General features: G+C 41.9%; 1 protein-coding gene across 2 annotated transcripts in view; it reads right to left on the bottom strand.

Annotated features, from left to right (window-relative positions):
• Positions 1-16,000, bottom strand: part of LPCAT2 (lysophosphatidylcholine acyltransferase 2) — a 72,035-nt gene that overhangs the window by 35,096 nt on the left and 20,939 nt on the right. The window contains exons 5-9 of one of the 2 annotated variants that reach the window (XM_047078421.1): positions 15,669-15,729; positions 14,703-14,761; positions 13,408-13,442; positions 10,047-10,101; positions 25-107 (exon numbers count right to left, since the gene is read on the bottom strand). In XM_047078421.1, the coding sequence (XP_046934377.1) occupies positions 25-107; positions 10,047-10,101; positions 13,408-13,442; positions 14,703-14,761; positions 15,669-15,729 (293 nt within the window). The remainder of the gene's footprint in view (positions 1-24; positions 108-10,046; positions 10,102-13,407; positions 13,443-14,702; positions 14,762-15,668; positions 15,730-16,000) is intronic. The other variant, XM_047078422.1, reaches the window with a different exon arrangement.

Below are 16,000 nucleotides of genomic sequence, written 5' to 3'. Positions count from 1 at the left end.
TTATGATGATATATAGAAACTTACTCTGCCATTAGACTCCGGACTCTACAGGCAAAAAGGATGGGATCGCTTTTTTCTTCATCATTTGGTACTTGAACAGGCATAAACTGAAAGACAAACATACCTTTCCATTACAACTGTTAGGCCTAAGCATTAAATGCTACATACATTAATTTATAAGCTGTCTGTCATTATATTAAATCCCCCACCTTCCTGGCGCATGGGTTACATGCTAGACGGGGAACAACACTGTGTACAGACTCAGCGGATCCATAGTCAAGCCCTGGGTCTTTCTGTGTGTTAACTGGTAGGTCTCTGGAGTTTTCTTCACTGTTGCCTGGACCCTAACAAGAGGGCTGTGATCACCCACTCACTTCAGTGCGATGAGGATGAAAGAAGCCAGTGCCTGGAATATTCTGGAAGTTGTAAAGCTGTAGGTTCTGAGATCTTATTCTCCAATCTGTACCTCCTACCACTTCCAGCCCTTTGTGTGAAAATGTTAGTACCAGAAGTAACCTGTTTCTTATGATTTATCTTCTCTACCCACGCCTGTGTCGGCCATATTTTTATCATTTGTTCAAATGTCATGCTTTGCATTTCTTCTGCTCTCTTTTAACCCTTAGCAGGGGCTTTCTAGCTTTTGCAGAGTATCATGTGTTACCATTTTAAATTTTACTTTTTTTTCTCTACTTGATATTCTGTAATGTCTCATTTGTACTGTTCTTGTTTTATTTACAGTTTTCTAACATTTAACAAGATTTTGGTGCTATATTGAACTCATTGCATATTTTTTGAGCACCTACTATATACCAGGCAAGATTAACAGGACTCTATTCCTGCTCCAAAAAAGATCTGTATTTTACTAGGATAGACCAACTAACTTAGGTTCAAGTTATAAAGGTCACATGACCAGGACTCAGCCCAAGTCCTACCAGATTCTAAAACCCTTGTTTTCCCCACTCAACCATCCTTCCTGGAGTATGAGAGCAAGGGATAGGAAATGATTAGTTTGGCAGGGGGCAGGGAAAGGTAGCCAAAGAAGCTTTACAGAAGAGCTAATACTTGATCTTGGCTTTTTAAGGATAAACATGATCTCGCCAATAGCTACTGTTCATTGAATTATAACTATGGACCAGGCACCATGCTAGGGGTTTTATATGCATTATTTTCATTCCACCAGTCCTCTTGATTTTAGTCACAGGATTGGGACTCACATTAAAAGACTTGCTTAAGACTTCATGGCCCATTTTCATTCAATAAATATTGCTGAGGCACCTCCTGTGTGCCAGGCATTGCACTAAACCCAGAAGACAGGACAGCAAAGCCCCTGCCCTCAAGGAGCTCTCCATGCGGTGGGGTAAAAGTTATGACAGATGAGTGCAGTCTACCAATGAGAGCTACTATCCACTAAGCACATACCATAGGCTGGGTACGTGCCGGGTACTGTATATTAGGGGCTTTATAAGATCAACTCTCCACAATTCCTTGAGGTCAGTTCTACCACTTGCACTTGACGGGCGAAGAAAGTAGCTTGAAGAGGTTAAGACCACACACCAGTGGCAGGATCATGATTTGAAAGAGAAAGGAGACTGTATAAAGAACACCACTTTTGGACTCGTGTCGACCTGTTTTCAAATCCTGTTAATCACGTCAAGAAGCCTTTGGGCAAGGGTGATTCAGAGATGAAGTGTGAGCCAGGGGCTGTGGTGACCAGGTCCAAGCTTTTGAGCAGAAACATTGGTTGGTAGGAGTGGACAAACCAAAGAGGAAAAGGCTAAGAGCAGGGAGAAGCCCTGGAGGGTCTGGAATCGCCCCGTGAGAGAAGGAAGGACCACAAACAGAGGGAGTGAGGGTGCAGAGGCAAGCATGGATGCAAGTGGTACGGGACAAGAAACTGGAAGGAATCGTAGGACCGTGCGCTAGGTGACATTGACCGCCATTGACCGCTATGTGACACAGCCTCTCCCAGGGGACGGTGGCATGCTGCGCAAAGAACAGTTTCGGCCACTTGCTGTCTTGTTTCTGCCGTGAGGTCCCGGGAAAGTCATTCAGCCCTGATGAGACTCAGTTCCCCCTCTTGTCAAGCGAGGAAGTTCGACTCGATGTTCTCGAAAGCCCTCTCCAACTGGAATTCGACGGCTAGCTTTCCACTTAGGATCGTTATTCTTTAAGATGGAAAAACACGCTAAGCCACCAGAGGTCCCCACATCACTTATGTATCCAGAGCAACATCCGATCTTTGCAGATAAATCTTTCTCAAGTGTCCCTCCATCCTGTTCTAGATTTGAATTTCTTATGCGTGCTTAGTAGGAAATCCAAGGAAGAAAACAGGACGTTAAAAATCAATGTTCATAAAACCTCTAACAAAAGAATACAAAAACGTTTTAAATTGCCATATAATTCTTCACTTTAAAAAAAAAAAAAGCCACACGATCATTTGACACACGCTTAATCTGTAGGTCATAAAAGCACATCCTTGAAAACCCTGAAAAATAAATTACGGCTACACCGTTAACCAAACATAATACGACGAACTGTGGGTTTAATTCCTTTTACTGCAGGTAATATTTTCCGTGAAAGAATTTTTAATAACTCTCATATTGGCATGGCATTTTATTCTCAATGAAGAAAATCCCACTGAGAGTACAAAATAATTAAAAGCCTGTATTTGACCCGCACGGGCCTTGCAGGCCTCCCATGCCTCCTGAGAAGCAATTCAATGGAAATTCTTGTAAGAAGTCACTTCTCCTTGGAGCGGACCTAGCCGTCTTTAGCACATTTCCATTTTGCATGTAGACGTTCAAGGCTCACAGCATATACGGGTCCTCTATGCGGGTAGGGAGACTGGCTGAAGACAGAAAAACGTGATTGTTGTTGTCTGCTACTGTCCCCTAATACACGGCTCAATACTGCAGGGTCTTCAGGACCCCAAATTTTCTTTTCTACCTTCACCTTCTCTCACCATCCCGAGTATCCACATGGACGGTTCATCAGACATGTTGATCTCACGGCTCTCCACCTGGCCACAGGTGTTCTCAGCTGTGCCTCAGCCAGGGCGACAAACATAGGACGCTAACCTTCTCTGGCAAGTTCTTCCATGAGAATTTCCCTTCGTCGCCTATTAGCTTTTACTTCTCTAACCTGGTCCGGCACAGACTGTAAGAACATGCTGGTGACCCTCATGACATGCTCGTCCCTCCCTTCCTGGCAACAGCTGCCCGCCTGTCCCCACTGCCCTTCAGGAGTCAGACACCTCCATGTGGACTTTCTGTCATCCGGAATCTCCCCCTTCTGCCACACCCATGGCGCCAACCACATACCCATGATCACCTCTCCTGCTCCTGCCTTCCCATCCCTGCTAGAGACCACTGCGGGATGCTAAAGAAAGGTGCACAATCTTATGGGCTGAGGCTCCTCCGATCCATGGGAAGCTCCATAGGGTCCTTACAGCTGCTTGAAAATTATGTGATTTTCCCCAGGTGACCATACCGCCTCCAGACTCAGAAATAGTTTTGTTTTGTTGAAGGTCCTCCCTTTTCCTTTTAATCATGCAAGTGTGCCCCCAAATGTGATCTCAATACTGAGTCTGTTTCCTTAGTGTCTGTGTGACAGGTGAGGATCAAGTTACTTAACATGAACCTCACTGCGGCTTGGATATCTGTGCTGCACCTGCTGCCGTCATATCTAAATGTTTCAAACACGGTCTGTGCTTCTCAGGTTGCAGTCCTGCTTTTCACCCCAATGGTACTTCACGCTCAACTTTAGAAGGAAGACAGTGAAAGAGTCAAGGACATGCGACCCCAAAACATACCGCTTTGGTATACTGATTATTTTGAGCTGAAGGCACTTGGGAAATAGCCAATGTGGGGAGACGTTTTCTCTGAACTTCCCTTACCTCCCTAAAGTCAGCTACTCTGAAAGGAACTCAGTTGTCCCTCATCTGTCCTCAAGTCCCTCCTGGGGAGTTTCATCCAACAGGGAAGATGGACTCTTACCGCAGGTGACACGACTGGAATTCGACATCACACACAGACAAACGTGATCACACGCTATCATCGCTCCCGGTCTATTCTTCCCAGGGCCCACCAGTCTTTCCTAAAAACCACTGACTCTCCCCTGCATGGCCTACCCCCTCCCTCCCCTTCCTCACTACTTTTTGTGGTATCCACTTTTTATTCCCCACGATGCCTTGCACACATATTAAAAATGAATAGATGTGTGTATCCTTTCCCCTATTAATCTGCCCGCCATGAGATTATCTCACAGATCCAGCTATGGAACCTCGGTGGGGAGACGGCAGGCACTGCCTCCCCACAACAGCCCAAGTGAGCTTCCCCAGTTTTTTCCCATTGTCCCCGAGACTGGCTCCGGGCCTCGCTTCAATGTGCTCTGTTCCTCCCCCCGCAGGCTCGGCACCACCCTGCCCCATCTAAGGGGAGGCTAACCGACATATTTCCCATGCTAACACCTCATTTGTCCTGCTGGTCTGGGAGTGCCCTACCTCCTCCGGGGCCTTAGGCTGCACGCAAGATAAAGTCAGAATTCTTCAGCCCATTTTGAAGGCGATCCGATATCCAGAGCCAACCCTTTACATGGTTACTCAGGCCCAGCAAAACTGCCTTATTCATTGTTTCCTGACCACGCGGGGCACATTCCTTTCTACTAAATGGACCATCGTGAAAAAGAGAAAGACTGATGAGTGACGATACTACAATCAGTCTTTTCTTCTTCCAAGTAACAGGAAAGGACTTTAACGAATCACTCTCAACAAACGTGGAGTTCTGGCTCTTCTCGTGATTCTTCTTTTAAGTCTTCAAGAAAGAGCAAATGCGAATCAAGGAAGGCATTTACGAACTAACATTCGCTGCTTTCTTCCCTGAAGAACAGAGACGTTTAGAGGATAAGGGAAATACAAGTGAATGCTTATTGAACACCTACCACGTGCTAGTACGTAAGTAACCTTATTAAATGCTAACCACCCTATAAAAGAGGTGCCATTATCCCCATTTTACCACTGAGAACACAGGCCAGGAGAGGCTTAAGTCATTCACTCGAGCACATACAGGTTGGTAGCAGCAGAATTAGAAGAAAACCCCAGCTAATATTCTTTATATAACATTCTATTTCTTTTTTTAAAAAATAATGTTTATTTATTTTTGAGAGAGAGAGAGAGAGAGAGAGAGAGAGGCAGTGTGTGAGCAGGGGAGGGGCAAAGAGAGAGGGAGACACAGAATGAGAAGCAGGCTCCAGGCTCTGAGCTGTCAGCACAGAGCCCGATGCAGGGCTCAAACTCACAAACTGTGAGATCATGATCTGAGCCAAAGTCGGACACTTAACTGACTGAGCCACCTAGGCACCACATACAATATTCGACTTCTCTGCTACTACTTAGAAATTTCAGAATTCTACCGAGTTCCAGAAGAAATTAGCTTTGTTAAAACAAGCACATATATAGGTTTTATGTGTGTGTGTGTATTTGCACGATAGAGGTTTTCTAAAAGGCTTGTTTGTTTTAGATTCAAAACTACAAGTCATATGAGTGTGTTTGGATAATTAAATAAACTACATAAACATATCTGAACCTTCCCTAAGTAATAAACTCTTTGGAGATTTGAAAAGTTGTATTGGGGCGCCTGGGTGGTTCAGTTGGTTAAGCGTCCGACTTTGGCTTAGGTCATGATCTCTCAGTTCGTGGGTTCGAGCCCCGGGTCGGGCTCTGTGCTGACAGCTCGGAGACTGGAGCTTGCTACGGATTCTGTGTCTCCTTCTCTCTCTGTTCCTCCCTGCTCACGCTCTGTCTCTCTCTCTCTCAAAAATAAATAAAAATTAAAAAAAATTTTTTTTAAATAAATAAAGAGTTGTATCTATCTACAGGGGTTGGTCATAACACTCACTATTACAATCCTTTCCAAAATCAGAATTGTTTTTTTAATAAAAAAACAACGACCTTCTCTTACTTGTGACAATGGACTGCCCACCATAAAGTACTGTAAGTCCAATTTTAGCCGCTAGAAGCTTGCTTTAAGCTTTGCAAAAGAATTTACTAAAACAAAATGTTTCTGTCTGCCTGCAAACATTTTTCTGTACCTGTACTATAATGGATAGCTCTGAATAAAAACAGAGATGTAACCTATGAAGGAGGAAACAGACTGATGATCACTGTGAATGCCCTGTTTCCATTCATAAAACAGCTGCTGTCCACATAGTGCCCTATAATCTGGCTTTGCATGGATTCTCTTTCATGAGATTCACTAGCAGGCTGTTGATTTATGTCGCATTTGGGGATGTTTCCTACTAGCTATCTTCTTCCCTATGCCCCTAAGCCAGATGCTTATAAAGACATACGTGTGAGGTAGCTGGCCAATAAAAGTAACCACTCAAAGACAGTTTAAACACATCCACTATGCCACTATGATCCAGAGAATAACTTTCAGGAGAACCTTCTGCAGACACACATGGCATCATTGTTCAAGGATGCCGGAAGACCAATTATAGAGGGTGTGAGGTTTTGACCTGATTGTATTATTAAGACTCAAGAGTCAAGGAAATAATGGCCTTTTCAAAAACAAGTCTCTGTTGAGAAAGCAGAGAGGGAGTGAGGGGAGGAGACATTACACTCCCTAGGTGTTAGCTATCCAATGGTTTTGGTAACTACAGAGTTGGAAAATCATCATCAGTGAGGAGTGAGTTGTAAAAGGAAAGAATACAGCCTTCAGCATCCAGAGATGTCCTATGACTCACCAGTGCAGTGTCTAAAAGGATACCAAATGATCCACTCAAGTTCATTTTAAAAACTGCAAAACTAGGGGCGCCTGGGTGGCTCAGTCGGTTGAGCGGCCGACTTCGGCTCAGGTCATGATCTCGCAGTCCGTGAGTTCGAGCCCCTCGTCGGGCTCTGTGCTGACAGCTCAGAGCCTGGAGCCTGTTTCAGATTCTGTGTCTCCCTCTCTCTGACCCTCCCCTATTCATGCTCTGTCTCTCCCTGTCTCAAAAATAAATAAAAACGTTAAAAAAAAATTTAAAAAAAAAACTGCAAAACTTGGGGTGCCTGGTGGCTCAGTCGGTTAAGCTTCTGACTTCAGGTCAGGTCATGATCTCACGGTTCACGAGTTTGAGCCCCACATCGAGCTTGCTGCTGTCACTGTAGAGCCCGCTTTGGATCTTCTGTCCCCTCCTCTCTCTGCCCTTCCCCTGCTTGTTCTCTCTCTCTCTCTCTCTCTCTCTCTCTCTCTCTCTCAAAAATAAATAAACATTAAAAAAATAAAAAATAAATAAAAATAAAAACCGCAAAACTTAAGACCACATTCTTGAACGGTACATCTTAATTAAGCTTAACTGGTTACTAGAAGTTCTAAAGTTCTAAAAACATATGTAAAAAATAATAACTAGGATTTCCATCAGTTGTAATGAACATGGACGCTGGGAGGGGGTGCTTCTGAACAACCAACACGACTGTAGTTGGCACAACTAAACACGCCGAGCCTTCTAACTAAGCTACATGTGTGGCAGCTCAAGTCGGGCATCCCCAGATGTGGTGCAGAAGCCGGAGTCTTGACACAGCGCCCAACTCTCCAGGGCCCTGAGCCAGGGTGTGGACACAGAGAGCACCACACGGGCTGTGGGATACATTTTTCAATTGTGCCCAACCGGGGGGAATTAAAATATTCAAAAGTCATAAAGTGGTGAGAAGTCCCCAAGGTGAAAGGTAGCATCATGAATCTAAAATAAATATAATTAAAATAAGATACTACATGTGAAGGCCACAGAGTCCCATCCTCTTGCCCTGCACCACAATTCAAACACATTGAATCTTACCAGTTCAGCTATTCTAAACCAGGTGCTAGCCATTTTGTTTGTGAAGTTATCAAAGGATATATTCTTTCTTTGCCAGCAACTATTATTCAAACCGGTCTAAGAACTGGCTGGAGAATGCAAACACTGTAATGGAAAAGAAGGAAGGAGGGAATAAAGGGGGAAGGGAGGGAGGGAAGGGGGGAGAAAGAGAGAAAGAGAGAGGAAAGAAAGAAAGAAAGAAAGAAAGAAAGAAAGAAAGAAAGAGGAAGGAAGGGAAGGGAAGGAAGAAAGAAAGAAAGAAAGAAAGAAAGAAAGAAAGAAAGAAAAGGAAGGAAGGGAAGGAAGGGAGAGTGGAAGGGAGGGAGAGAGAAAGAAAGAAAGAAAGAAAGAAAGAAAGAAAGAAAGAAAGAAAAGGAAGGAAGGGAAGGGAAGGAAGGGAGAGTGGAAGGGAGGGAGAGCGGAAGGGAGAGAGAAAGAAAGAAAGGAAGAAAGAATGATAGAAAAGGAAAAAAGGCCATGACACAGAAAGGAAATGTGGTAATAATGGTCAGGACAAAAAAATGAGGCCTTTGCATACCTCTGTTGTAATAGTTTGACCACTGAGACATGTGCTAGACAGTTCTAGGTGCATTTCCACATCTGTGGCTAGATCTTGTTTTAGCTGGGGAAGGGTAAATTTAGAGGAAGGGGCAGCATATATATTATATAAACAATATCTTCCAATTTTGCAGAGAAGACAGGGTGGGTGTTTTAAGTATAAGTTTTCCTTCCTTCCTCCCTCCCTCCCTCCTTTCCTTCCTTCCTTCCTTCCTTCCTTCCTTCCTTCCTTCCTTCCTTTTTTTAGAGAAAGCAAACAGAGCTAGTCTATCTGCACAGCTATGAAAGATGGAAGAGCACACTTGGAGTACTTAGAAATAATATAATATTTCTTCCTGACAGGGCTTCCCAAAATATATCCTATGGAACACCGCTTCCAGGAGGTATCCAGAGAAAAAGGAATATGGTGGTCACACCATCTCAAAGGCACTGACAGGTCTTGAGAAAAAGAAATGTGATTGATTTTATTTACACTGGTATTTCTCAAACTTATTAGAGTACAGATTACTGTTTTTCTCTAGAAACATCTAAGCATATTCTAAGAAGTAGTGTTTTTTGATCACATTGAGAGAGACTGAACTGGTTTTAAAGGTGGGGAAGTGTGGCATACAATTAATAAATAGATCGTTTCCTGGCAAGCAGACAACCTGTAAGTCTCCAGAAAAATTTCACCAAAGTGAAACTCATTTCGAAATGCAATTTGCCCCCTACATCATTTGGTATTTCTGACCTCTATGTGGCTAAATGACTAAGCTATACAACAACAAAAAACCAGTATTCTTGTGACTTAAATTCCATGTCCTGTCACTGGGAGCATGGGCCCCCACTCAGGACTCCGAATTAACATATGCAAACTTAGAGTTCTCATTGCACAATCTACGGATGCAACTGGAAAATGAAGGCAAGAGCCTGACTCGCTCTTCGGACCCTTCTCTCTTCAGAGGCTCCCTGAGGGTATCACTAGAGCCAACTCTACTGACTCTGCATTTATGAGTCCATTCCTCATCATTGCTAGCATCTAAGAACGGTTCTGGAACCATCGTTCAGAGTCTTAAAAATCTGGCCAGGATTTTCAGAACCATCTAATCGCTCCCGCACTCCCTGCCTGTCTCTGCAACTCAAACCCAAAGACGGCCAAACCAGCCCAAAAGAATGCTGACATGCGCTGCCTCCCAGAGAGGATTTCCTCAGGCTTTCCAGGTGCAGAGTGAGTCCAAAGTGAGGGCTTCCGACGTCTGTGCCTCTCCCCAGAGTCCAAGTAGCACCTCTCCGCTCTGACAGAACGTACTCTTCCAGGAGCTGTGGGGCTCCATCGGCTACTGTATGTAGCTCCTTTTGTCAAGATGTGAAGCACACCATACCGTTCAACCGGGCAGAGGTCAGCATTGAAAGGAGGATGATAGAAACCAGTTATGCAAATCTGGTCAGCCAGGGTGGTCGCCTATGAAAGTTCCCAGAAGCCAGAGGTTTTTCCTGATAGGACTCCAAGGGCTGGATCTGACAGCCAGGTGGACAGTTTGTAAAAGACCAGCGCCTGTTTTAAAGATGGCGGATTTAACTGCCAACCTTTGTAAAGTGGGGCTCTCGAGACTAGAAGTGCAAAAGAAAAGGAAAGGCCAAATCTCCAGTTCCAAGACTGTTTTTGAATGACTTACCTCAACTTCCACCTTTGTGAAGAGCTGGCAGAAAGTGAGCATACAGAGCTGAATGCTGAGGAGAAAAAAGAACAGGCCATCTTTATACGGTAATACAAGTATCATCTCTATCACCCGACGATCCTTTCTTTATAGGCAAACACTGTCACGTCATACTTCATATAGATATTTTGTGCTTATGAATGCCACACGGCAGCTGTAACACTCCTTGGGCTTAAGCAAGTATTCTTGATATTCCAAAGTTAAATCACCAAGTACAACACCAAATATGTACTTGTGAGTCAGAGCTGCAGCTCGGCAGACTAAACCCCAAATGTGAAGTCTCCCTGACAACTCAGGCTTGTAGGCCTACAAGCCTAGAGAAACTACCAAGGCCACATTTTAAGGTACATAAATGTGCTTATAGGAAAACTCCTGAAGTAAACATTACATTTCGAAACTCTTCTCTGATATTAAAAAAAAACAAAAACAAAAAACCAGTGGGCCTTTCCCTAAAAGCAGAAACTTTATCATAATTGTCCCAATTAATAATCAATATTTTATTTAAGGAGAAATTTTCTGAAATGTTTCAAATTTCATTGTAAAACCAGATAAAGGCTTTCTTTAAAGTGGTTAAAGCCAACCCTCTCAAAGATAATTTCTGAAATAGTTGTTTCTATGTACCTTTCTAATATATATTTAGATTCTCTGGATAGGATTTCTATGGGATTTTTATTTCACCTCATTTAGACAGATGACCCAAAAATCTGGCAGAGTGGATTATACTACATGAAAGAAATCAACCAACCTTTTTTTGTGTTTAAGAAACTAAAATATGATTTAGCTATAAAAGTTATTTAAAGGAGCTTACTTAAGATAAGAAATTTAGAAATTTAAACAAGGAACTTGGTTAAAAGAAGGAATTTAAGAAATAGATGTACCAATTCCATATATAATTATAAGTTGTTAAGTATTGGTTGTCAAACTTCGCATCTGAGAGGAAAAAAACCTTTTACTATTAACCCCAAGCAAATAAAATCAATCCACATTGTCTACTATAAAGTAAATTGTCCCTGAGTTATTTAAATTGAACTTTTGAATTTGGTGATTCACACAGACAAATCTGTTCTGAAAATTCTGAATGCTGGAAGGAAGGAAGGAAGGAAGGAAGGAAGGAAGGAAGGAAGGAAGGAAGAAGGAAGGAAGGAAAATAAAACAAACCAGGCATAAGATCTCATTGAACCTGTGTTGTCCAAACAACACTTCTCAGACCCACACAAAATGGCTTTTCCATAGCTGCCCTTTCTCTGAGTGTATTCCCCAAGTTTATTAACTCTCTCCCTTAGGCTGTCTGTCTTGGTATAGAATCTCTTCCTTAGAATCTGAGTCTAGACTAGCCCTTGGAGCAGGAGCAACTGAGAAAACTGACTTAAGAGTAACAGATTCAGTGCGAAATATGGTATGAAGCCCACTGGAAGATTCGGGCAGAAATGAGAGTTACCACAGGCCAAGCACAATGTGGCATTTGGACAAAACAAAGCTGTGCCTTTTAAAGATTTTGTGTTTATCACTCCTAAGAAATCTTTAACTCCTCAAAAAGTGTTTTCCTCTCTTTTCTGAATTCTCTCTCCTATTTTCTTCTTCCCTTTGTCACACTTGTTAGAAGGCTGGTTTAACCAGAACACTCCATTTTCTATCCTGATCCCCCTTCCAAGAAGGCCTTCTTCTACTTGACCTTCACGCCTACCTGGACTGCTGAAAAAGTTTGAAAAAGACATACTGAGCGCACTGTGAATCTGAAGTCACTATCTCTGCAAGGCGCTTAAATTGTCAGGGCCCTAAGGATGACACAACTCAGGAACTATAAAGACACACTATATCCAGTTTGTAGGCACTCCTTTTTCTAAAATACTCTCACACTATTTGTTTCTTCTCACTTGCTCCCGTATAAAAAGCTGAAAACCAGGAACCCAAGATCAACAGTGGCACAAAACACGTATTCTAGGCAAATAAATAAACTGATTTCCTGAAGAGTTAAAGACCACATAATACCTAGATAGTCTTTACAATTTGTGGTCTTTATTTTGAGTGTCGTTTACTTAACTTCAACTATGAAGGACTGAAGCGTAATAGGAACATACATGTTTCACATGTTAATAAACACTAACACATGTGAATGGCCCATCAGTTACCTATTCTGATTTAAATTTATTATTTTGATGCAATTCACACATACAAAATGGAGAAGATTGGTATGCACCATAAAAAAAATCTGACTTTCATACATTGTTTGGATTATCTAAGAGGTATGCAAGGAAGTCACAAGATACTTGAAGGCGAATGAAGATTCCCTTTTAAATAGGTCCAAGTGGTTGTCTATGCATCAACGACGTTATGTAAACTCTCTATGTAATAGTATCAAAAGGCATTGCTGGGTAAGCCCCAGGCAAAGTCCTCACATCCAGGCATTTTACATGGCTCTCACCAAATATAAACCAGCTCAGACTTATCCAGGGGGATCTCGACAAAAACGTCTTGAGAGAAAGTACGATTGTACATGCTCTGTTCTTTTTAAAGGCCTGTTTCAATGCAGCTTGCTTAATGGCGAGCTGTATTCCTCTCTTGTCTTAAATGTTTATAGAAACTGCTGATCCCTCTGCTTTTAAAATCCAAGAACGGAACTGAAAGCTTAGCTATTTTCTCAGCTCAGATCAGACACATCACAGCTATTTTAGGCCATATGACGCAATGACTCCGGACTGCTTAAACCGATATAGTAAAACAACAATGGAGACACCAGATAACATGCTAAATCTGCAGTGGGAATAAAACTACAAGATTAAAGCTAAGTAGGGTACAAACTGGGTCACTGGACTGTTTCTTAAGGATTGGTAGCTACACACGTGAGACCCGCAAGAACACAGCAGACAGCCAGAATTCTGCACGTGGCCGGTGCTGGGGGCTAACAGGAAAGATAGTGATGCTCTCTACAGACTTTCTCCTTTACAAGATTCTAGGATCTGGGGCGCCTGGGTGGCGCAGTCGGTTAAGCGTCCGACTTCAGCCAGGTCACGATCTCGCGGTCCGTGAGTTCGAGCCCCGCGTCCGGCTCTGGGCTGATGGCTCGGAGCCTGGAGCCTGTTTCCGATTCTGTGTCTCCCTCTCTCTCTGCCCCTCCCCCGTTCATGCTCTGTCTCTCTCTGTCCCAAAAATAAATAAACGTTGAAAAAAAAAATTTAAAAAAAAGATTCTAGGATCTGATTAGAAATCTTTACTTTTACAAAAACAAGGCTTTTTTTTTTAAAAAAAAAAAAGGAATAAATAATTTTTCTTTTTATTCCCTGAACAAAATTTATATAAACCAATAATAGAAGCAACTTACAATGTATATCCCTGCCATGTCCACGTCACGGTATCCTACAATAACAAAGGTGTTTAGACTGTTAGTTCAGAGAAAAAATAAAAGCTAAATAAAATCAAAATCTTATTTTCATATTGGTACTCATATACGTCCCTGCTGAATTAAAAGCAGTATGTTGAAAAGTAAAACAAGCCTATTAAACGACAGCAAATTGCTCTATGAATTCTTGGATTATATCTCTACATGGCAAAAATCTGTTTTCTATACGTAGCCACCTATCTTTCCATGAAATTAAGTTACTTTTAGTTCTTAATAGAATTCTGAGCACGCTTAGCTATTTTTTCTCCTAATGTGAACACATCTGGATAATTAATTTGCTTATAAAGCCCAGAATATATCAGTTCTCAAAAAAAAGGGAGGAGTTCATGCTTGGGAGAAAAGATTAGAGTAGTACATAATGAAAGGATTTACATAAATGCCAAATAGGCAGAAGTACAATTAAGTAAATCTTGATAGATATTAATTTTTTTTAACTAGGGGATGTCTAAAGGTGAGAAGACAGCCACTGAAAGGAAGTTGAATTGATCGAGAACTCTTGATCTTAAGTGACATAGATAATGAATCATTACATTCTGCTTGTTCATGGAAAGTCTCTAGTAGAGAAAGTTCCTCTCAAGACAAAACAGATTCCAAAAATTCTTTCTTTAGGAAAACGGTGGCACAATAATATCCAGAAGACAGCGGTGTGCCCAGCTGGAGTGGAAGTCCCTGTTTCCTGAGCCAACCGTGCACCTTCTATAGGATGACAGCGTCTTTTCATGTATCTTCTTATTGACGTTACTTGCCAAGAGTCCCACAGCTAGGAAGTACTGAGCCAGTAATGAAACCCCAAGCCAGTCCCAGATTTATCCTGCGACACCAGCTATCCCTCCAGTAATGACCGCTGAATCAGGAAAAGTCTCTTTGTAGGCTCAGTGCAAATCACAAATCTATGCACGTTTCCTGCTACCCAGGCCAATAAGGGCCTGAATCTGAGACTTCATTGGACCATCACAGTAACAACAGAGGAGAAACTGGGGAAATGCCTTCCTGGAGCTTAGGAATACCAGAGACATCGTGTAATATTGGTATCCACAAACACGTGCCTCTCTTGGCAAACTTCTAGAAATGAAATGTGGCACAGGGAATGGGGTCTACCCATGTGCTTCCAGCCTCTGTCTATTCAGAGCTTTCTTCAAATTCTAAAAGGGGTCCCGGAGGATTTGTGCTGTTCGGAATGTCTGAGATGTTTTCCCACGGCCAAACACTATGCTTACCAGCTTGTTCGGGTACCTAAGGAGGATCGGCTGCACGGGAACCCCTGGAATGAAGGCCCCTAAAACCACATTGAGACATTACATCTTCATATATGACATGAGGATTACCATAAAGAGAATTAATAATAAACGGTACACATATACTTTACTGCTTTAAGAATACACACAAACTGTGAAATGTTGGTAGAATCCCTAGTGCTTTACCAAAATGAGAGAGTTCTAAAATTCAGAATTAGGAAACCAAGACATTAAATGTTATGCCCAAGTCACTGAAAAGATTTATTTACATCCCCACGTGTTTTCATTTTCTAAATACTTATTATACAACAGGATTAAAAAAATAAAAATAACGGCAAAGTCAAGACAAAGAGAAAATGGGGAGAAGAAAATCTAAATCAAAGCAAATACTTGCAGCAAGAACGAGCCCCACTTGCTAGAAGTGAGTTCTAACTTGGGCTCTGAGCATTCCAGCAGCCAATACAAACACATGTTAAAGTATTATCAGTTACTATGAAATTACGTATGAAATTATACATCGCTATGAAATCTATGACTTTATAATATTAAAAAAAAAGAGTGAAGTGTAGAAGGCATCTGAAGGCATTACAATGATCACTTGTTTTCTATTAGAAAACACAGGACCTGGGGTGTCTGTGAGGGTAGCCTTGAAGGAAAAGAAAAATCTGCCAGTGGTTTCTGCATGTGCATGGATATGTGTGTGCATGTGTGTGCGTGTGCATGCACACACACACGCGCATGCACACACACACACACAACTATCCAAGGAAGAAGAGGTTGTGATACCAAAAGAGAAAGTAAAGGAGTTCTGCAGATTCACTGTATTAAAAACTTTTCATCGAAAAAGAAACGCCCAGAACAAACTAACAGATTGTTTTGTGTATTAGTATCAAATCATTTGAGAAATCTTCCATAGTTTGTTATAGTACATAATTTAATTGATCTCACCTGGTTTAAAAGTAATCAAACAGGAACGATTAGTACAAGTACCTTCTGGGAAAACTAGTATCTTGGGAGAAAAGGAATACGTAGATTTAATATTTCAGTCTAATGAATCGGTTACCTCTTTATTCAGTTTCTTACGACTTCACAAATAGCTGCCAATTCTTAGAAGACGAAAATGAAATAAAAGGCTAATACTTGATTCTACCGAAAACTAGAATCAGATTATTCAGTTTTCCTCTAAAAGAACTGTCGTCTGACCATTAAGGTAATTAGAAAACGGATTAAAGCTTTGAATAGAAAATACACTTAGCAAATGTTTCTTAATGATGATGCTA

The sequence above is a fragment of the Lynx rufus genome, unplaced genomic scaffold (genome assembly GCF_022079265.1).
Source record: "Lynx rufus isolate CCGP_SWC_20201006 ecotype Redwood Valley unplaced genomic scaffold, mLynRuf1.p SCAF_16, whole genome shotgun sequence".
Taxonomy (NCBI): Eukaryota; Metazoa; Chordata; class Mammalia; order Carnivora; family Felidae; genus Lynx; species Lynx rufus.
Note: the sequence above shows the minus strand (reverse complement) of the source record. Positions and strands in the feature narration are given on the sequence as shown.